Source organism: Pediculus humanus, genomic scaffold, assembly GCF_000006295.1.
Source record: "Pediculus humanus corporis 1103172107436 genomic scaffold, whole genome shotgun sequence".
NCBI classification, from domain to species: Eukaryota; Metazoa; Arthropoda; class Insecta; order Psocodea; family Pediculidae; genus Pediculus; species Pediculus humanus.
In genome coordinates this window covers 67,950-86,117 of record NW_002987058.1, presented here as the reverse complement: position 1 = coordinate 86,117, position 18,168 = coordinate 67,950, and the positions used below count along the sequence as shown (strand labels likewise).

Here is an 18,168-nt window from a genome sequence, read left to right as displayed (position 1 = left end):
ACGGCCATAGCGTGCTGGTCACACCGGTTCCCGTACGATCACCGAAGTTAAGCAGCATCGGGCGTGGTGCAAACTTGGATGGGTGACCGTTTGAGAACGCCACGTGCCGTTGGCTTAAAAGAGCAAAAAAAATGAGAACAAGACAAAGTAAGAACCAAAAACAAATCTTGTTCTACTGTCGACCTGAGGCAGCTCGACGAGAACGTGAATTTCACTGCTTCTGACCCTGGCCACTCCAAAGATGTTAGTCACTGGAGCCCAGTTCAGGAGACAAATCGTTCCCATCGAAAAAGACGGACTCAGGAAGACCTTCAAGAATTGATGTGGTGCTATCTTATAATAAGTGGCACCACCGAAATTCGAGTATTTGTCCCTAAGGAATCGGGTAGAAACCTCGGATAAATACTTAAAAAAACTCCGACAAGTAGCCTTGTCGTGTTTAATGGTGGATAATAATAATAATAAATAAAGGCAAATTCTAAAAAAAAAAATTTTTTTAAATTGATTTCTTTCCCGTTTTCCTTTTTTTTTTTTTTATAAAATAAAAACGCCTTGCAAAAAAAAAGTTATGCAACACAGGTTTTTCCCTTACCCCATCATTTTCATCCCTCTCCCGCGCTCAAGGTCAAGATCATTAATGATTGAAAAATATACGAGAGAAAAATGTTGCCGATTCGAGAAAAGATTTATTTATGAAAACATTTCACAGCATCCGTATCAAATTTCATCTTTGATTTAGATAAAAAATAAAACAAATCGTTGTCAATGTCACATCTACTCTCGATTCGATTCCCCCCTTCCTTCCTCCCCAAACAAAAAAAAAAAAATCAAAAAAATTGTATGTGTCGGATGTGACGTCATCTCACAGCCGTAATAAAATAATGAATTGTGATAATAATAATAACACACTTTCATAATAAGAAACAATTTTACAAATCGAACAAAAGAGAGGTACTCGACAACCACAAACAACAAACAACAACAATTTAGCAAAGAAACAATAAAAAATAATAATAATAAAAGGAATCAAACAATAGGATTAAATAAAATTGGAAAAACAAAAAAAAAAAAAAGATTTAAATTGTTTTCGACATAAGTTAAACATTAAATAATAATAATAATAATAATTAACAAGCGTACGAATACCCCTTTCACTTTTTTTTTTTTTTTCCTCTTTTATTTTCAGGTACGATAATAAACGACGACCACTTAGGATCAAAACCGGAATTCAAACGGACGTGTAACGAGACAGAAAAAAATTAAATTATTTATTTTAAATTGACGATAGTTAATTATAAGTTAAACATATGATTTAAGGTTTTATTTAAAAACGCGATTCATTAACGCGCGGACTATTTATCGGCGGATTTTCTGTTTTTTTCTAAAACCGTTTTTTTCGTGATCGCGCGTTTTAATTTTCTCTCTCTCTTTCTCTCTCTCTCTTGTGTTTTCTCCGATTTCGCGCGTTTTTATAGTTTACGTAATAAAAAATTTTTTTTTGTTAAAAAATAAATTTATTACCGTCGTAATAAGTCGAGTGTGTTTGTTTTCGGGGGGAGAAAAAAAAAAAAATTAATTTATTAAAATTTTTTTATTAAAGTGCCGGGGTAAGTTTTTCACGTGGACGACCTCGCACTGGGTAAGTTTTTTTTTTTTTTTTTTCATCATCATCATTATCATTATCATTATTATGGTTTTTTTTTTAATTACTTTCACTTTCGTGTCGTAATGGTGGTAGTAGTAGTAGAAGTAGGCTGACTAGTACCTGCTTCGTAATGGATGCGACATTTCTCTTTCATTTGGAATATTTAACCGATTTTTTTTTTTTACTTATTTCCAAACGGTTTTTATTTTATAACGAAACCTTAAATTTCATTTAAAGAAAAAACCTGGAAAAAAACCTGGAACTTAAAAAATTTGAAATATTTAAAAAATGAAATAATAATGTCGGTGAAATTTCGTTTGGGGATTCCCATTGACGTGTATTATCGTTTGTTAATTTCACCACCGCCGCCTATTACCACGATAATTTTCATTATGACCGTTAAAAATTTATTCTCATGCTGGAGAATTTTCCAGAAAAAAAAAATAACGACGATTTTTAAAACAACGAAAAACATCAAAACTCGAAAGAAAATTTTTTTTCAACTTTTTTTGTTTAAATTTTTTATATTTTTTTTGTAAACAGTTTTGCCAACTCGACAAAAATTTTTTTCCCCCTTTAAAAATTTAAAAGTCATCATCCTTATAAAAATTTATATCACGTGACGTAAAATTTCACCAAATTATAATTTTAAATGAGTTCTTAAAGTCTACTTAATAAGACTTTCTTACACTTTTTTTTTGCAATCGAATGAGGTCCTTTCCCCTTTCCTTCCCGATAAAAAAAAATCAGGAACGTAGTAAGGAACGTGCATTTTATTATTATTATTATTATTATTATTATTAAATACCCATTGGAAAAATCGATACGATTAATGCGAAGAGAAAGAAAGAAAGAAAGAAAGATAGAAAGAGGAAAAAAAAAATTTTTGTTTTTGTAATTTTTTTTTCCCGACTTCGATTATCGCAATTATTATTATCATTATCATTATCATTATTATTATTAATTAATGTGAATTACGTTAATTGGGTCAAAGTATTCCAGTAATAATTTACTCTTTTTTTTTAAATAATTTTATTTACCTACATCCTGGTCAAGTTCATCAAGTATGAACGAGAATGTGACAACTTCAACTATTTCGTTCATGTTATTAAATTTATTACACGTTACGAAATAGAAAATCGATCTATCGATCGATATATCGAAATTAAATAAGGAACGGTCATAATTGACTATTTCCTTTCCGATTCGTTTCCGGGATAGAGAGAGTGATGACGAAATTTTTTTCATTTAGTCAAACCGTATGATAAAAATTTAAATTTAAGATAAAACGTCCGTGACTTTTTTTCCCCAAAAATAATTATCGAGATTTTTATTATTTAATAAACAAACAAACAGACAAACAAACAAACAAACGAATTATGAATAAATTTTTTTTTTGTATAAAATCGCGTTTGTTCAAAAACCAAAAAAAATAAATGAATAATAAATTAAATGATATTTCGTAACGTTCAAATGAAAACTTTTCTTTTTCTTATTATTATATTTTCCATAGAGTAATAAAACGAAAAAATTTTTAATTAAATAATTATTTAAATAATTAATTAAGCAATATAAGAATTAAAAAAAAAAAGAAAAAAGAAATTTTTAACAACAACAACAACAATTCTTATGTAATTTTTTTTTTTTTTCATTTAAAATTTAAAATTTTAATTAACGTTTCATTAGTACCCATACGAGATGAAAAACAAAGCAAAAAACCGTTAATTATTTAATTGTATGCGACGTTGCCAAATTTTTTTTTCCCTTCTTCTTGTTTCCACGACGATTTTAATTTTATTATTAAATATTCCGCGAATTAACAAAAAAAAATTAAAAATTATGTAATTTAAAAAATCAGGAAAATCTACGACGACGACGACGATTATGATAATGATGATGATTGTAATGATGATTATAATGATGATGATGATGATGATGATGATGATGATGATAATGATAATAATAATGATAATAGTGATGATTATAATGATGATTATAATGATGATGATATTTAATTTGAAATTTTTAAATATTAATCGGTCAAACCGTTTTTTTTTATTTATTTATTTAAAATTGATTAATGTTAATGACGGTTTTTTTTTATTTATTAATTTTTTTTTTAAACAAAATGTCGTCGAGAATCGATTACGACGACGACGATACACTTGTTTCGATAACGTAAAACACTAAAAAAAAAAAAAAAACTTGAATGAATAAATGTCAGTTAACATAATTTTTTTGTAATTTTATTTCATTCTTTGCGATTTTCCCTAAAGAATATTACGTAATTAAAAGAAAAAGGGGACGGGGAGTGGGGAGGGGAGAGGAGGGAACAACGTTAAAAATAAATCCCGGATTATTAAAATTTTTTCCGGGTTATATTTTTTTTGGCGGGAAAACAACAATTAATGCCATCAATACATAAAATTTTTAATTCGACCGTGAACAACCAGAAAAAAAAAATTAAATAGATGATGATGATGATTATTATTATAATATAAATTTAAAATGGCGCCGATTATAAAAATAAAAATTAATTAACCCGAATTGACAAAACATTCGAAGGGAACGGGTAATATAAAAATTATCTGTGGGCGGTTGTTTGTTGCGGTTGTTGTTTTCCAACAACAGCATTACAAACAACGATGTTAAGTAATAATAATAATAATAATAATAAAACTCATTCGATTATCGATTGGGGAAAAGGTTAGTTGACCCACCAGATAACCTCGAAATAATTTTCCATATTAATATATATATATTTAATAATCTAATGACACGATTTTGATTTTTTTATAAAGACGACATTTTGATTTTTTATTTAAGGGCAAAACAATTTAGGGAAAAATTTTAAATTAATTTTAAAATTTTAATTCCTGGATAAATTTATGGAATTTTTTTTTTCTTAAAAAAAAATAGAATAAAATTTTGTAATGTTTTAGGTTTTCCATTCCCGCCTTCTCCTCCCCTTGAAAACTGGAAATGAAAATGGCGTAAATTTTTTTTTACGATGCAATATTATCAAAAACTACTTTTGTGTAATGGAATTTTCCAAAAATGAAATAATAATAATAATTATAGAAATCATTTGAGTTTGTTAATATATATGGGAAGCCTACCTCGACCTGATTTTTCTGTTTTCTCCAGATTTCTTCTTAATATTTTAAGAGAAAAAAAAAAATTCCAGACATTTTTTCAAAAAAAAAAATTCATCCTCGTTAATTTATTTGAAACTAATCGTAATCCGTAAATAAAAACGGTTACGTAACGGTTTTCCCCCTCCCTCCTTCCTCCTCCCCCCGATTGTTTTATATTTTCCATTCAAACAAATCAAATTCTATTAAAAAAAAAAATCGTTTGTTGTTTGTTGTTTCGACATTTAACATAAATAACCCCGCTCGACGTTACATCATTTTTTTTTTTTTAACAAATCCGCGTAAGAAAAAAATAATAATAATAATTACAAACCGACAAACAACAACCCTTAGATTTAATTAATACGACAAACAAACAATCCGGGTGCAAAACAACAAACTTGCGTTTGTACAAATGAAAAAAACAATCGATTTAAATTTAACGGTCATATTTTTAAACGTAACGGTCGACATAAGAGGTTTATTAAGTTTTTTTTTTTAAATTTAACGGTCGATCGATCGATCGATCGATACAATAATAATAATAATAATAATAATGGTTACGAAAATAAATTATCACGATGATGATGATGATGATGATGATGATAATAATAATGAAATTGCAAAAAAAAAAAAAGAAAAAGCATAAAAATAATCCGGTTTTAAGAGGAGTAGAAAGAGGAGGAGGTAAGTGTGTATATTGCTTAAAAAAAAAAAAAGGTAAATTAAAGTCGTCGTCGTCTGCTGATTGGCGGTAAATAAAATTGATTGGTTACAAAAAAAATTCCGGTTTTTTTTATCATTTCGTACGATTTTCTAACCTTGAGAAGGCGGTGGTGGCGAACTCGAGATTAAAAATTTTTTTTTTATTTCTTATTAGATTTTGTTTATTTAACAACTTGTCCATTTCGTATCGGGTGTTTGTTGTTGTTGTGGTGATAATTTTTGTTTGTTTAAAATAAGGTTAGTATATATTATTATTTATATCGTTTTTTTTTAATTTTTGATTTTTTTTGGAGGGAAAAATGTCATCCCTTCAAGAAAGATGCAGTAACCGTTTTTTTTTTTTATCCCTTCCACAAATTAAGCAATAGAAATTACAACGGAATTTTTTTATATTTATTTATTTATTTTAAATTACCCGCGGATTTTAATTTTTATTTTAATACATAAAAAAATTTAAAATAGTCGGTGTGAATAAATCCAGGTGAGAAGTGTTCATTTCTTTTCTTTTTTTTAAAATTTTTTCGCGGTTTTTTTTTTTTAAATTTAAATTTTAAAAGAGAGTAAATAAAGTCAAATTTTTTTTTTTTGTATTTTTTTCGTTTTTTTTTTTTTATATAAAAACCGTTAAAATTTAAATTTACCGCGTTTTTTCGTTTATTTTTTCTTTAGTATTATTATTATTATTCGGATTTATTTCATAGAAAAAATAATTTAAAATTTTTCGCGGTTTTTTCTTCTTTTTTTTTATTTAAACAATTTTGTTAATTTTTGTAGTGAAATTTTTTTTTTTTTTTTTAAAATTTATATTCAATAGAGTTTTGAATTCGCCGACATTTTGTTTTTTTTTATTTGTTTAAATAAAAAAAATACGTGAACGTAATTTTATTTTGTTTAACGAAAAATAATCTAATTCCACTACAATTATTTTATAAAATATTTTTTTTAGTTTTTTTTGTAAATAAAATATTAATTCGAGCGGTTTGTTAAAAAATTACGTTACAATATGTCTGCCTTGACATTTTTAATGCTTTCACAATTTTTATAAATTTTTAAACTAGAAAAATTCATTAAGTAATTTTTTCTGTTTAATTATCACGTGGGAACCTTCCGCCCCCTCGGTTCCCACCCCCACCCCCAGCCCCCCGGTACGCACGCTTTTGATAACAAAAAAAACCGTTGATAACGTTTCATATTAAAATTTTTTTTTTTTTTTGTTTCTCCTCCAGGTATTTAGAACTAAATTAATAATAATAATAATAATAATGGCTCGAATTCACACGTTAATGTTGGTAACATTTATTGTTGTTATCAATTCGATTGTCGTCTTATCAGAAACTCAAAATTCCGATTTAAAACTCGATAAGGAATTGGATCCGATTGCACAAGTACGTATACACTCTCTCTCCCGTTTCCTGTTCTCCCCTCCCCCGCTTCCCGGCATCCCCCTCTTACCCGGGGGAAAATTTTAACCTCATTTATGACGTCATTATTCCTTTTTTTTTAGGAAGTCATAATAACGACGGAAGATTCCGAGGGAGGAGAAAGAGATAAAAGATTTATATTGAAAAAAATCGGACTCAAAGCTGGACTCATTCATTTAGTATTCGGGGTAAGATGATAATTATTATTATTATTATTATTATTACTTATCAAATTGTTATCACAAAAAAAATCACGTGATTATTTATCAAAACAAAAACGTTGAATTATTAATTTCACGTATATATTACGATGATGATGACGATTATTTTTTTTTTTTCGTTTCAGACGTTTATTATGTGACTGACATTTGACCTTACGGGGGGGGGGGGAATTTTTTTTTTTTTGACCCTTAGGTACAAACGACAACGACAATCACGACAAACAAGTTTATGAGACATTATTTGTTTTAAAGACACGTCAAATTTAATTGATATTAAGTAAAAAAGGGATTTCATAACAATTACAAAATAAAAGTGAGTCGTTGATATAACAAACACCGTCCGGTCACCATAAGGTACAAATTATTGATTATTTTATTTTTTTCTTTTTGCGTAAGAAGCAGAAGAAAACGCGCACGCACTCACGCACACACATGCACACACCTTTCGATTAGATTCTCGTACCACGTTATGGGTTTTTTTTTTATAAAAACTTATGCAACGCGATGATGAGATTTGATGATATTGTCACGTGTTATTATCATTATTATTAATTTACGTTTGTTTGTTTGTTTGTAGAAAATCGATTCGATCATAGATGCAAAAACTCGAGCCGTTAACGAATTCGACAAGTTGAACGTAATTAAAAATCAAAAATATTTCGGAATAACTCCTCATCCTCCGATACATCACTTCAATAACGAATTGGTTAGTAGTCTATTGAATGCAAAAGCTAAATTTGTTAGTTCGGCCGTGTCATCAGTTTTACAAAGTAAATTAACTCACGCGACTGGAGCTTTGGGAGCAGCACTCAGCGGACACAAAACACATCATCAGGTATATACTACTTCCGGTGTTACAAAACCCGTCGTGACGACAGTCACAGCCGTAACTCCAGTCGTTGGAGCAGGAGTAGGAGTAGGAGTATCGTTGCCAAGCGTCGCAAGTGCTTCTTTCGGTACGTCTGCAGGAGTTGGAGGTGGTAGCAGCGGTAGCAGTGGTGCATCCGTCGGAGCAAGTGCATCATTACCAGGTTTGGCGAGTGCTTCTTTCGGAGCCGGAGCCGGTATACCATTAACAGCTGGCGGTGGTGCATTTTCAGCCGGAGCATCCATACCCGGATTGGCTGGTGCGTCTTTCGGAGCTGGTGGATCTTTCCCATTATTCGGTGCTCATTTGGGAGCAAACGAACGCATCATCGGAATCACGCACATTAAATAAAATACACACACAATTATTTATTATTAGAAAATGCCATATCCCATTTTTAATTATTATTATTATTTACACACAAATCACACGCACGCACACATCACATATCAATTTCGGCTTCATTTTCTTTTTTATTACTCTATGACGTACGTATAAATCTAACCTAAACGCAAACGAACGAAAAAAAGAAAAAAAACAAATTTTTTTTCCTTTATTCTTTCTTATTTTTTTTTTCCTTATTCATTATTCTATCGAATCCATGTATAATTTATGTTAATAAATAAATAAATAAATAAACTTTTAATAATAATAAAATAAAAAAATTCGTTAAAATTCGTTAAATTTAAAAATAAAATATCTGTGATATTTATTTATAATCATAAATAAATAAATAATTTTTTCTTATTTTTTTCTCGTCTACCATCCTTCCGGCTTTTTTTTATTTATTTATTTATTTATTTTTATTATCATTATTATTATTATTATTATTTATTTATTTTTTATAAATACACTTTTCAAAATTTTTATGACTCTATTACAATTATTATTATTATAAAATATAAAAAAAAAACAATAAAAAAATTTATTTATGCATTCATTCATTTTTAAACACACACGTATACAAAAATAAACAAAACAAAACCTTAATAATTTATTATTATTATTATTATTATTGTCATGTAGTTTCTATAGATTTCTAGAAATTTTTATTTTAAATCCCCCCTCACCCCACCTTTCTCCCTTTCAAGAGGAAATTTTTTTTTTTACATTTAGAAAAAAATGAAGTTGTTACACGACAACACGATCAATCAATCAATCAATCAATCAATCAATCGTTTGTTTGTTTGTTTGTTTAATTGTTTAATACAACAACAAAACATAAAACACGTTACAAGGTTTTTTGTAATAAAAAATACCCAAACACCAAAAAAAAATTTTACACGACGCCATTGTTTTTTTTTTTTTTTTAAATAATAATTACTCGTAACCTCGATTTTGTAAATTTTTTTTTTTTTTTAAATAAAATTAGAGAGAAAGAGAGAGAGAGAGTAAAATTATTTGCTCTAATTTTTATTTTATTATTATTATTATTATCATAATTGACGTAATGATAACACGTATCAAAACGAATTTGTATGTATAAATTAAAAAAAAAAAAAAAAAACGCGAAAACTCGTGGAGGAAAATTTTTTTTTTTTTTTAAATTTGTTTTCTTAAAAAAAAATGTTTCCGATTTTATTTGTAAGATGTCACCATCGTCGTCAATTTTCTCGTCAAAATTTTTTGAAATTTTTTTTCCAGCGGTACCAACTTAATTAAAAATAATTACGAAATAATTATTAAAATTTAGTATTATTATTAAACTTGTTAAATAATAATAATAATATCGGTCGACGGGGTGACGTTACCCTTGATCCGATTTAATTATTATTATTAATTTTAAAAAAATCTTCCACGAGTTTTCGAAAAAAAAAAAAAAAAAACAATATGGCGGCTAATTGTTACTTTATTTGTGTTTAAGTTATGAAATTTTTGTAAAAATTTTTTTTTTTTTCGGCTTTGTTTCTTCATTAGGTTTTTTATTTTTTATTTTTTTTTTGTTCCAGAATAAAACAACGACTCCTCTACCGATAACATTCGATTTAGATTCTCCAGTAAGTTTAGAAATTCCAGATCAACTTTACGGTAGTTCATTTACACTCGTTACAAACGCATCGAAAATTATAAGCAACGTCATTTACGTAAGTTTTAAAAAAAAAAAAACGGAAAATGTTTTTTTTCCCATCATTTTTCCGTTAATTATTTTGTCTGGGGGGGATGGTTTTGTTTTTTCCAGAACACAGCAGACAGAGCACAAGAATTTGCCGAAAGAATTAATTCTGGACTCAGACATAAATTTGGATATTCAAAAAAATTTATACAAATCGGGGATCACAATGGAAAATCTTAAAATCGAATGAAAACAAATTTACAACAACAACAACACCAGCAGAAGAAAACAATCCTAAACTTTTACCCCCCCCTCCTACTTATAAGAATAATAATAATAATAACATGAATTTATTTATATAAAAGAAAAAAAAATATTAATGAATGATAACAATAATAATAATAAAATTATGCGTTATCATTGATAATTGTTTTTTCATTTGATAACCTTTTACCTTTCTCTACTTAAATAATAATAATAATAATTAAATCTTTTAATTAATATGTAAAATAATAATAATAATAATAATTTTAAATTGGTGTCAAAAAAGAAAGAGATAGAGAGAGAGAGAGAGAGAAAAAAAAAATCAATTACGAGTAATAATTATCGATTTTTCTATTTTCACGGCCGTTTAAATAAATAAAAAATTATTGAAAAATTAATAATAATAATAATAATAATAATAATAATAATAATAATAATAATAATAAAATAAATTAATGTCAATCATGTTTGTTTGAAAAAAAAATTTTTTTTAAATTTATTATAAAAATAATCATAATTATTATTATTATCGGCGTAACCTTTTTTTATTAACCTTAAAGGTTGTAAATATAAATAATAATAATAATAATAAAAAATATGAAGTCAAGGTACGATTAATGTACCTTCGGGAACGATTTTTTCCTTTTTTTTCCAAATGATAAATAAATAAATAAATTTCCCTTGAATTTAAATTGGGGGAAAAAAAAATTTGTCACCTTCGAGAACGTTCTATAATTATTTCCAATCGATTCGTTTAGATTTAAATTTAAATTTAAATTTAAAATAGGTAATAAAAGGTAATTGATTTTTTCAAGGTACTAATCGAGTGATAATTATTAGAAAATTTTTAGAAAATTAAAAAAAAAACAAAAAATTTCCTCGTGTTACGAAATTTAAATACGACTATTGATAAGTATTGACATCTAACGGAAATTTTATAAACTAAAAAATACGTTAAACTTTATTTGTTTCCCCCCTTCCCCCATCATTTGCAATTTCAAAACGAAATTAATTTTATTTACTTATTAAAGCAGAAGATAAATTAAAAAAAAAAACAATTAATCCGTTAAACGATTAAAAAGAAATTTTTTTTTTAACCTTTTAACCTTTTACAACAATTACTTAATTAATTTTTTAATAATAATAATAATAAAATTCGATTTTGAAAATTGATTTGTAGTAAAAACATTAAATATGAAAATTAAATTTTTAAAAACGAACAAACGACCTCGATTTCATTTTTAAAAATTTATTTTTAATTTTATTTGTTATAATAAATAAATAAATAAATAAAAATGCGACAGATTGTGTGTCGAAACATTGCAAAATATCAAAGGGTTGAACTTCGTGACGTCACAAAACTAAATTCTTTAGTTAATAATAAACAAACGTCATCATTGAAAAAAAAAAAATTTTAAATTCATTTGTGCTAAATAAAATGCAAATAAATAGAAAAAAAAGGAAAAAATTATGTCACCATTGAATATTATTATTATTATTATTATTACTAATGGCGGCGTCGACAATGCCAACCCGATTATGTCGTTCGGGTTTTTTCTTTTTTTTTTTTTTTTGTTTCACTCGAACGAATTTCGTAAAAACCGTCGAAAACAAAACGAAAAAAAAATATTTATTTAATTATTCATAAATTCTCCATAATAATAATAATAACGAAGAAAAATGGAAAAACACGTGACGCGTTCAATCAAAACCATAGAGTAAATAAATATTAACGAAAGTCGATCGATCGGTCGATGTATGAAACGAGATTTTTGTTTCAAAATGGCGTCATCACTACTTTTACTTCCTTTTCGGTGCATTCTCTTTTAAAATCGTTTTTAATTTATTTTAAAATAATACAATGCAAAAATTATTATTATTATTAAGTTTTTTACATATGTCACGTGACAGGGAAAAGTTAATATTTGAAAAAAAAAAAAAAAAAATGAAAATCATGTAATTAAAATTCAAAAACGAATTTACGTCATTATTGATAATAATTTTGAATTACGTGGTGATAAACTTTTTTGTTTTGTCGAAACGACTCGAAATTTAAATAAATGACAATCGATATATCGATATTATTATATACTCTATGATTTTCGTGTTCGTGAGATTTCGTTTTCAATCGTGTTTCGTAACATTACTTCGTCGATGTTCTTCGTAACGGATTTATTAACGTTAACGATAATTTTTGTCGATTCGGTGATTTCCGGTTTTTTTACCCGCGGAATTATTATTATTACCACACGAGGAGGTATTAAGAGGTGGCGGTGGCGACGGTGGCGGTGGTGGTGGTGGGAGAAGGAATTACGATTGTTCTCCTTCTCCAACATTCTCATTTTGTTTTTTTTTTTTTCATTGTAATATTTTATTCGTTAAAATTAAAAACGTTTAAATTTTTTTATTTTCTTGTTTGTTGTTTGTCGTTTTATTATTATTATTATTATTATTATTATTAATATTATTTAATTTTAAATTATTATATAAAAAAATTAATTAATGTTCGGTGTTGTTGTTCGAGTTTGAAAATTTTTTTTTCGTGTAACTTTTTTTTTTAAAAATTTTGTTTGTTTTTGTCACTTTGATGAATTGAACGCGCGTTTTTTTAAAAAAGGTTTGTCCGTTTGTTTGTTTGTTTGTTCGTTTATTTGTTCGTTTCTTTTATTAAATTCGGGTAAGTGAATATAAAAAACGTGTACACGTAACAGATATTATTAAAAAAAAATTTTTATAACGTAAATGTTGCGGTAATTTTTTTTTTTTTTTTAATTAACACACGTTACTCACGCGCGTGATTTATTTATGACGTAATAATAATAATAATAATAATAATAATAATAATAATAATAATAATAATAATAATAATAATAATAATAATAATAATAATAATAATGATGATAATAATAATTCCGACTGGGAAAATATTTTTATTTATTTCGTTACTTTTTTCTTTCTCCAGAATAACAATCATTTAATCAATGTCAATGTTAATCCTCATTTAATCCTATAAAAAAAAAAAAAACGTTTGTTTTTGTTTGTTATCAATCCTTATCACGTGATCGACCTGGAAACGTTTTTTTTTTTTATTAAATGATAATAACGCATTGAAAAACCAAAGTGAATCTTTTTTTTTTTAAATCAAATAATTTATCGAGTACGACAACCTTGTACTTTCACTCATCCAACAACAACAACAAACAACGTTTTTTGTTTGTCACGTTTGCACTTCACTTTAAAAATAAATCAAAAAAAAAATTTTAATTTTTTGTTTGTTTGTTTGTTTGTTTTCCAGGAAAAAATGTTTAATTAGAGAAAAGAAAAAAGAATAAAAAATGATGATGATGATAATAATAAGAATTTTATCAATATTATTAATTGTATTAAATAATAATAATAATAATAATGCAAATGGACAATTTGTCGATGGTAACAAAGGACAAGGCAACCAGGTACGTATTTTAACCTTATCTCGTTTTTTTCGACGATAATAATAATAATAATAATTAAATAACCTTCGGGAATTAATTTTCCATAAGGGATAATTTTTTTTTTTTTTTTTTAATTTTGCTCAATGGGAAAAGCGAGAGAGGGAGGGAGAGAGGAGGAGGGAAAGAGGAAGAAAGAGAGAGAGGGGGTGAGAAAGGTCATAAGGTAAAATCAAGGTTTTAGGTGTAAACAATCATAACCGTGACATACTTTTCGTTATAAATAAAGCAAACGTTTATTGATCATTATTATTATTATGACGATGATAATGATGACGATGATAATGATGATGATAATAATGATGATGATGATGATTATGATGATGAATAATTTTCTTGTTTTTTTTTTTTTTTAATTCGTTTTCACGGTTCTTCGTTAGAAAATTTCATAATTTTTTTTATTTATTTATAAAATTATCAAATTATTATTAATAAAAAACATAAAATTAAACCTTGAATTTAAAAAAAAAGGAAAACCAAAGGAAAAAACCAAAGGAAAACCAAAGGAAACGTTAAATTTATATAATTTTTTTTTTTTTTTACAGGCGATTTCAAATTATTACGGATTTAACGTAAACGATAATTTTCGGGTGATGAATCCACGTGTCAATAGACAAACAGATACGAATGCAACAACGACGACGACAACAACAACAACAACACAAAGACCTAGAAAACATCGTCCATCAAATATATTTAATTTTATAAAAGAACTCGTAACGGAAGTGAGTACAAAAAAAGGAAATGGAAACTTATTAAAATTTTTCTTTTTTTTTATTTTGTTTGTTTGTTTGTTTTTCCAGACGAAACAAGAAACAAACGATGCCGTTAATGAAATAAGAACACTTTTTAATTCACAATTTGTTAATACAACACAAAACGAAACGGATTCAATGGTAATTATTACCTTTTTCTATAAATAAAATTTTTAAAAATTGATGGATCGTTAATTACATTTTCTTTTTATTAATTATAGATTTACCCATTTCGTAAAATGGCGGATAAACCGGTTTATCAAATAAAACCTTGGCCCCTTTTAATAAAAAAAAAAAAAATATTTAACATATCCCCCCAACAAAAAATTTTAAACAATAAACAAATCGTAAAAATTATTTTTAGATGACTACGACGACGACGACAACGTCAACGGGTACCATAACGGTAACATCAACAAATGCAACACAAGGAGAAGATGGTGGTGGTGGTGGTATTGGTGGTAGTGGTGGCAGCAGCACCAACAGCAACGATGACGATGAAGAAGACGACGAAGACGAAGAAGAACCCTTAAGATTAACAAGAGAAGAATTTTTAACCGTCGTCAGAAACAATCTTAAAGGTTTAGCTGATTTATTAAGAAGAGAATGGGAAGTCGCTTTAAGAGTAAGAATCCAATTATTATTATTATTATCTTCTGCCACGTCACATAATTTAATATACCCTTATTTACTTTGACCGGAAAGAATTATCACGCGACAACAACTTGTTTTAACGATCATCACACAAACACAAACAAAAATGGCGAAACAAAAATACTTCCTATTAAACTTTTTAAAGAAAAACTCGTTCAACTGCATTTATCTTACACGCAACGAATTAAATTAATAATGATAATGATAATGATAATAATAATAATAATGATAATAATGCGTAAGAATAATTTTTTCAAATATAAAAACAACAACAACAATGATATAAAAAAAATGAAAAAAATTAAATTAAAAAAAAAAGGGTGGAGAGAAAGAATTTATTGTTTTGAAACAGTTTTAAAACAATATTTTATAGCGGAGTTGGACAAAAAAACGTTTGTGTAACGATAACAACACATTAGGGCGAGAATAATTAAGAAATTTTTTTTTTTCTTTTCTGTTTTACCTTCGAATAAATTTAAATTTAAATAAATAAAAATAAAAAATTCTAGAATTACAAAATTTTACCACGTAAGTTTTTTTTAAATCGTTTATTATTATTATTATTATTATTATTATTATTTAAACTGTTTTTAACGGTCGCTATGAAAAGTTTAGTATAGTTCACATTGAATAATCATCGATGATAATTTTTTTTTTTGTTTTACATAATGGTGTAAAAATCTCAAAAATTTATTCACATAAAAATAATTTAAAATTTATTATTATTTTTGGCAAAGGTTTCGTATTTATTTATGTAAAAAAAATTTAATATTAATATAAATAATAATATAAATAATAATAAATTTTACGTTAAAAAAAAAAATAAAAAAATGGCGTCGAATCGAAATTATTTAATTTAAATTTAAAATTTTTTTTTTGCATGATGACGGACGCGGGGGGAGAGGGGGGAACGCTTTACATACATTTGCGATTTTATTATTATTAACCGCAAAATACGTAAAAGTGGTAAAAGAAAACAAATTGAGGTAGTGACACGACGAATTCAATTTAACATTTTATTAATTAAATACTTTCTCTCTTTCATTATCGTGAATTTTTATAATAATAATAATAATAATAATGAAAGCATTTAATAAATTCACGCTATTGAAAAAAAAAAAAAGGTGTTTGATATTACGTAATAAATAATTAAAATAAATAATGACGTGTCATTGAATTTTTAATTTTATTTTTTTTTTATTTTCAGGATTCGAATAAAAACGTGCAAGAATTTAAACGAGATTTTAAAAATGCCGTACAACCGTATTTCACGTGACGCTAACAAAATTTATTTTATGTTTTTTTCGTTAATATTTTTTTTATACGATCGTCTAAAACCACGTTTATTATAACACCAAGTAACTAAAAAAAATAATAGTGATGTATTATTAAGTATTTTTTTTTAAAATATTTATTTCGTTACATAATCGTTTCAATTACGATTTACGGCCGCCATTTTTATTTAAATAACGATCGACTGACGATTTTAAAGAAAAAAATCAAAATGGCGTCGTCGTCGTCGACGTCATCGTTGGCGGCATTTTATAGAAAAATTTTTACGAATTTATTTTTAAAAAATAAATTTTTGTAAAAAATTTTGTAATTTCGCGTTTTGTAATTGATATAATAATAATAGAAAAGGAAAAAGGTGAAATAAATATGTGGTTTGAAAAAAGTCACAGAGTAAATAAACAAATTATGTAAAGTGATATACGTCATCGAAAACAACAAAATGGCGGCGGAGGCGTACTCGACGCGCGCGCGTTTATATTTATTAATATAAATTTTAATTTTAATGAAAAAAATAATAATAATAAGGTTTGACGATCGTGTTTAAATTAAATTTGATAACGTTATCAATTAATAAATGTATGTAAATAAAAATTTATACGTATTTTAAATATATATATTTTAATTAAATAAAAATTAAAAAATTGATTTTTTTTTCACGTAAGGGAGTTAAATATTAATTTTTATCAAACGTTTTCCAATTTTGGAATCCTGGAAATTTATCCGATAAGGGGTTAAAGGAGTTATTTTAAGGAAATATTTATGATGATAATGATAATGATTTAAATTTTAAATGTTGAACCGTCCGAAGCTGGATAAAGTCCAGCAATTTTCGAAGCTCTCGATCTTGTTCCCCTTATCGTTGACGTATGATAAGACGTTTGTATTCTTTGATTTTGTGGCCTGGATATTCTTTGCGGTTTTGGATTTCTTTGCGGCCTATTTTGCGGTCTACTTTGAGGTCTCCTTTGTGGTCTTTGATATTGTTGATAAGACATGCTAGCCAAGGGTCTTTGACTCTGTTGATAAAGGATTTCTCCGAGGGGTCTCGTTCCCTGTATAAGCTTACTCACGGCAGTTAATGTTTGTATGGGAATCTGTAATCGTTATCCATGTGATGTTTTCATAAGTTGTTGTTTATTCTTTTTTCTTTTAATTATTGCCCACCCCCCCCCCCGCTCCTCGCAAAAAAAATCAGGTTTGAAAACGTTTGAATAATAAATTTTTAAAAAAATTATTTTTCACTTTCTAATTTATCCGCATTTAAAATTAAAAATTCAATTTTGTAATTACGTATTATTATTATTATCATCATCATTATTGAATAATGACGTTTTAAATCAATAATAATTAAAATTAAAAATCAAATTTCGAATTTTTTGACGTAATTTATGGGTTTAAAAAAAATTATTTTCGTATTTATTATCGTTTATTATAAAATATACGTAAAAAAAAAATCAGCCTAATAAATTAAAACTATGCAACTTGTTTGACTTGCGTGTATTTATTAAGAATAAGCGGAAAAAAATGTTTTTTTTTTTTTTTTAATTTGAAATATTAATGCGTTTAAAAACGAAAAAAATCAATCAATCATTCAATCAGTCAATAAAAGAATCAATAAAATAAATAACGATAAATCGATAAATAAT

General features: G+C 26.5%; 3 protein-coding genes across 3 annotated transcripts in view; 2 read left to right on the top strand and 1 right to left on the bottom strand.

Annotated features, from left to right (window-relative positions):
* Positions 1 to 6,788: 6,788 nt before the first annotated feature.
* On the top strand, positions 6,789 to 8,366 carry Phum_PHUM086180 (uncharacterized protein; the record flags this gene model as incomplete). The annotated part of the gene is made up of 3 exons (XM_002423739.1): positions 6,789 to 6,890; positions 7,010 to 7,114; positions 7,725 to 8,366. The coding sequence occupies 3 exons, from the start codon at positions 6,789 to 6,791 to the stop codon at positions 8,364 to 8,366; spliced, it is 849 nt and encodes a 282-aa protein (XP_002423784.1).
* Positions 8,367 to 9,845: 1,479 nt separating this feature from the next.
* On the top strand, positions 9,846 to 10,308 carry Phum_PHUM086170 (uncharacterized protein; the record flags this gene model as incomplete). The annotated part of the gene is made up of 3 exons (XM_002423738.1): positions 9,846 to 9,872; positions 9,965 to 10,099; positions 10,195 to 10,308. The coding sequence occupies 3 exons, from the start codon at positions 9,846 to 9,848 to the stop codon at positions 10,306 to 10,308; spliced, it is 276 nt and encodes a 91-aa protein (XP_002423783.1).
* Positions 10,309 to 17,301: 6,993 nt separating this feature from the next.
* The window catches only part of Phum_PHUM086060 (uncharacterized protein), a gene marked incomplete at both ends in the record, with an annotated part of 1,712 nt that continues 845 nt past the window's right edge, over positions 17,302 to 18,168 (bottom strand). Inside the window, one exon of the mRNA XM_002423737.1 lies at positions 17,302 to 17,616. Coding sequence (XP_002423782.1) covers positions 17,302 to 17,616 — 315 coding nt within the window. The remainder of the gene's footprint in view (positions 17,617 to 18,168) is intronic.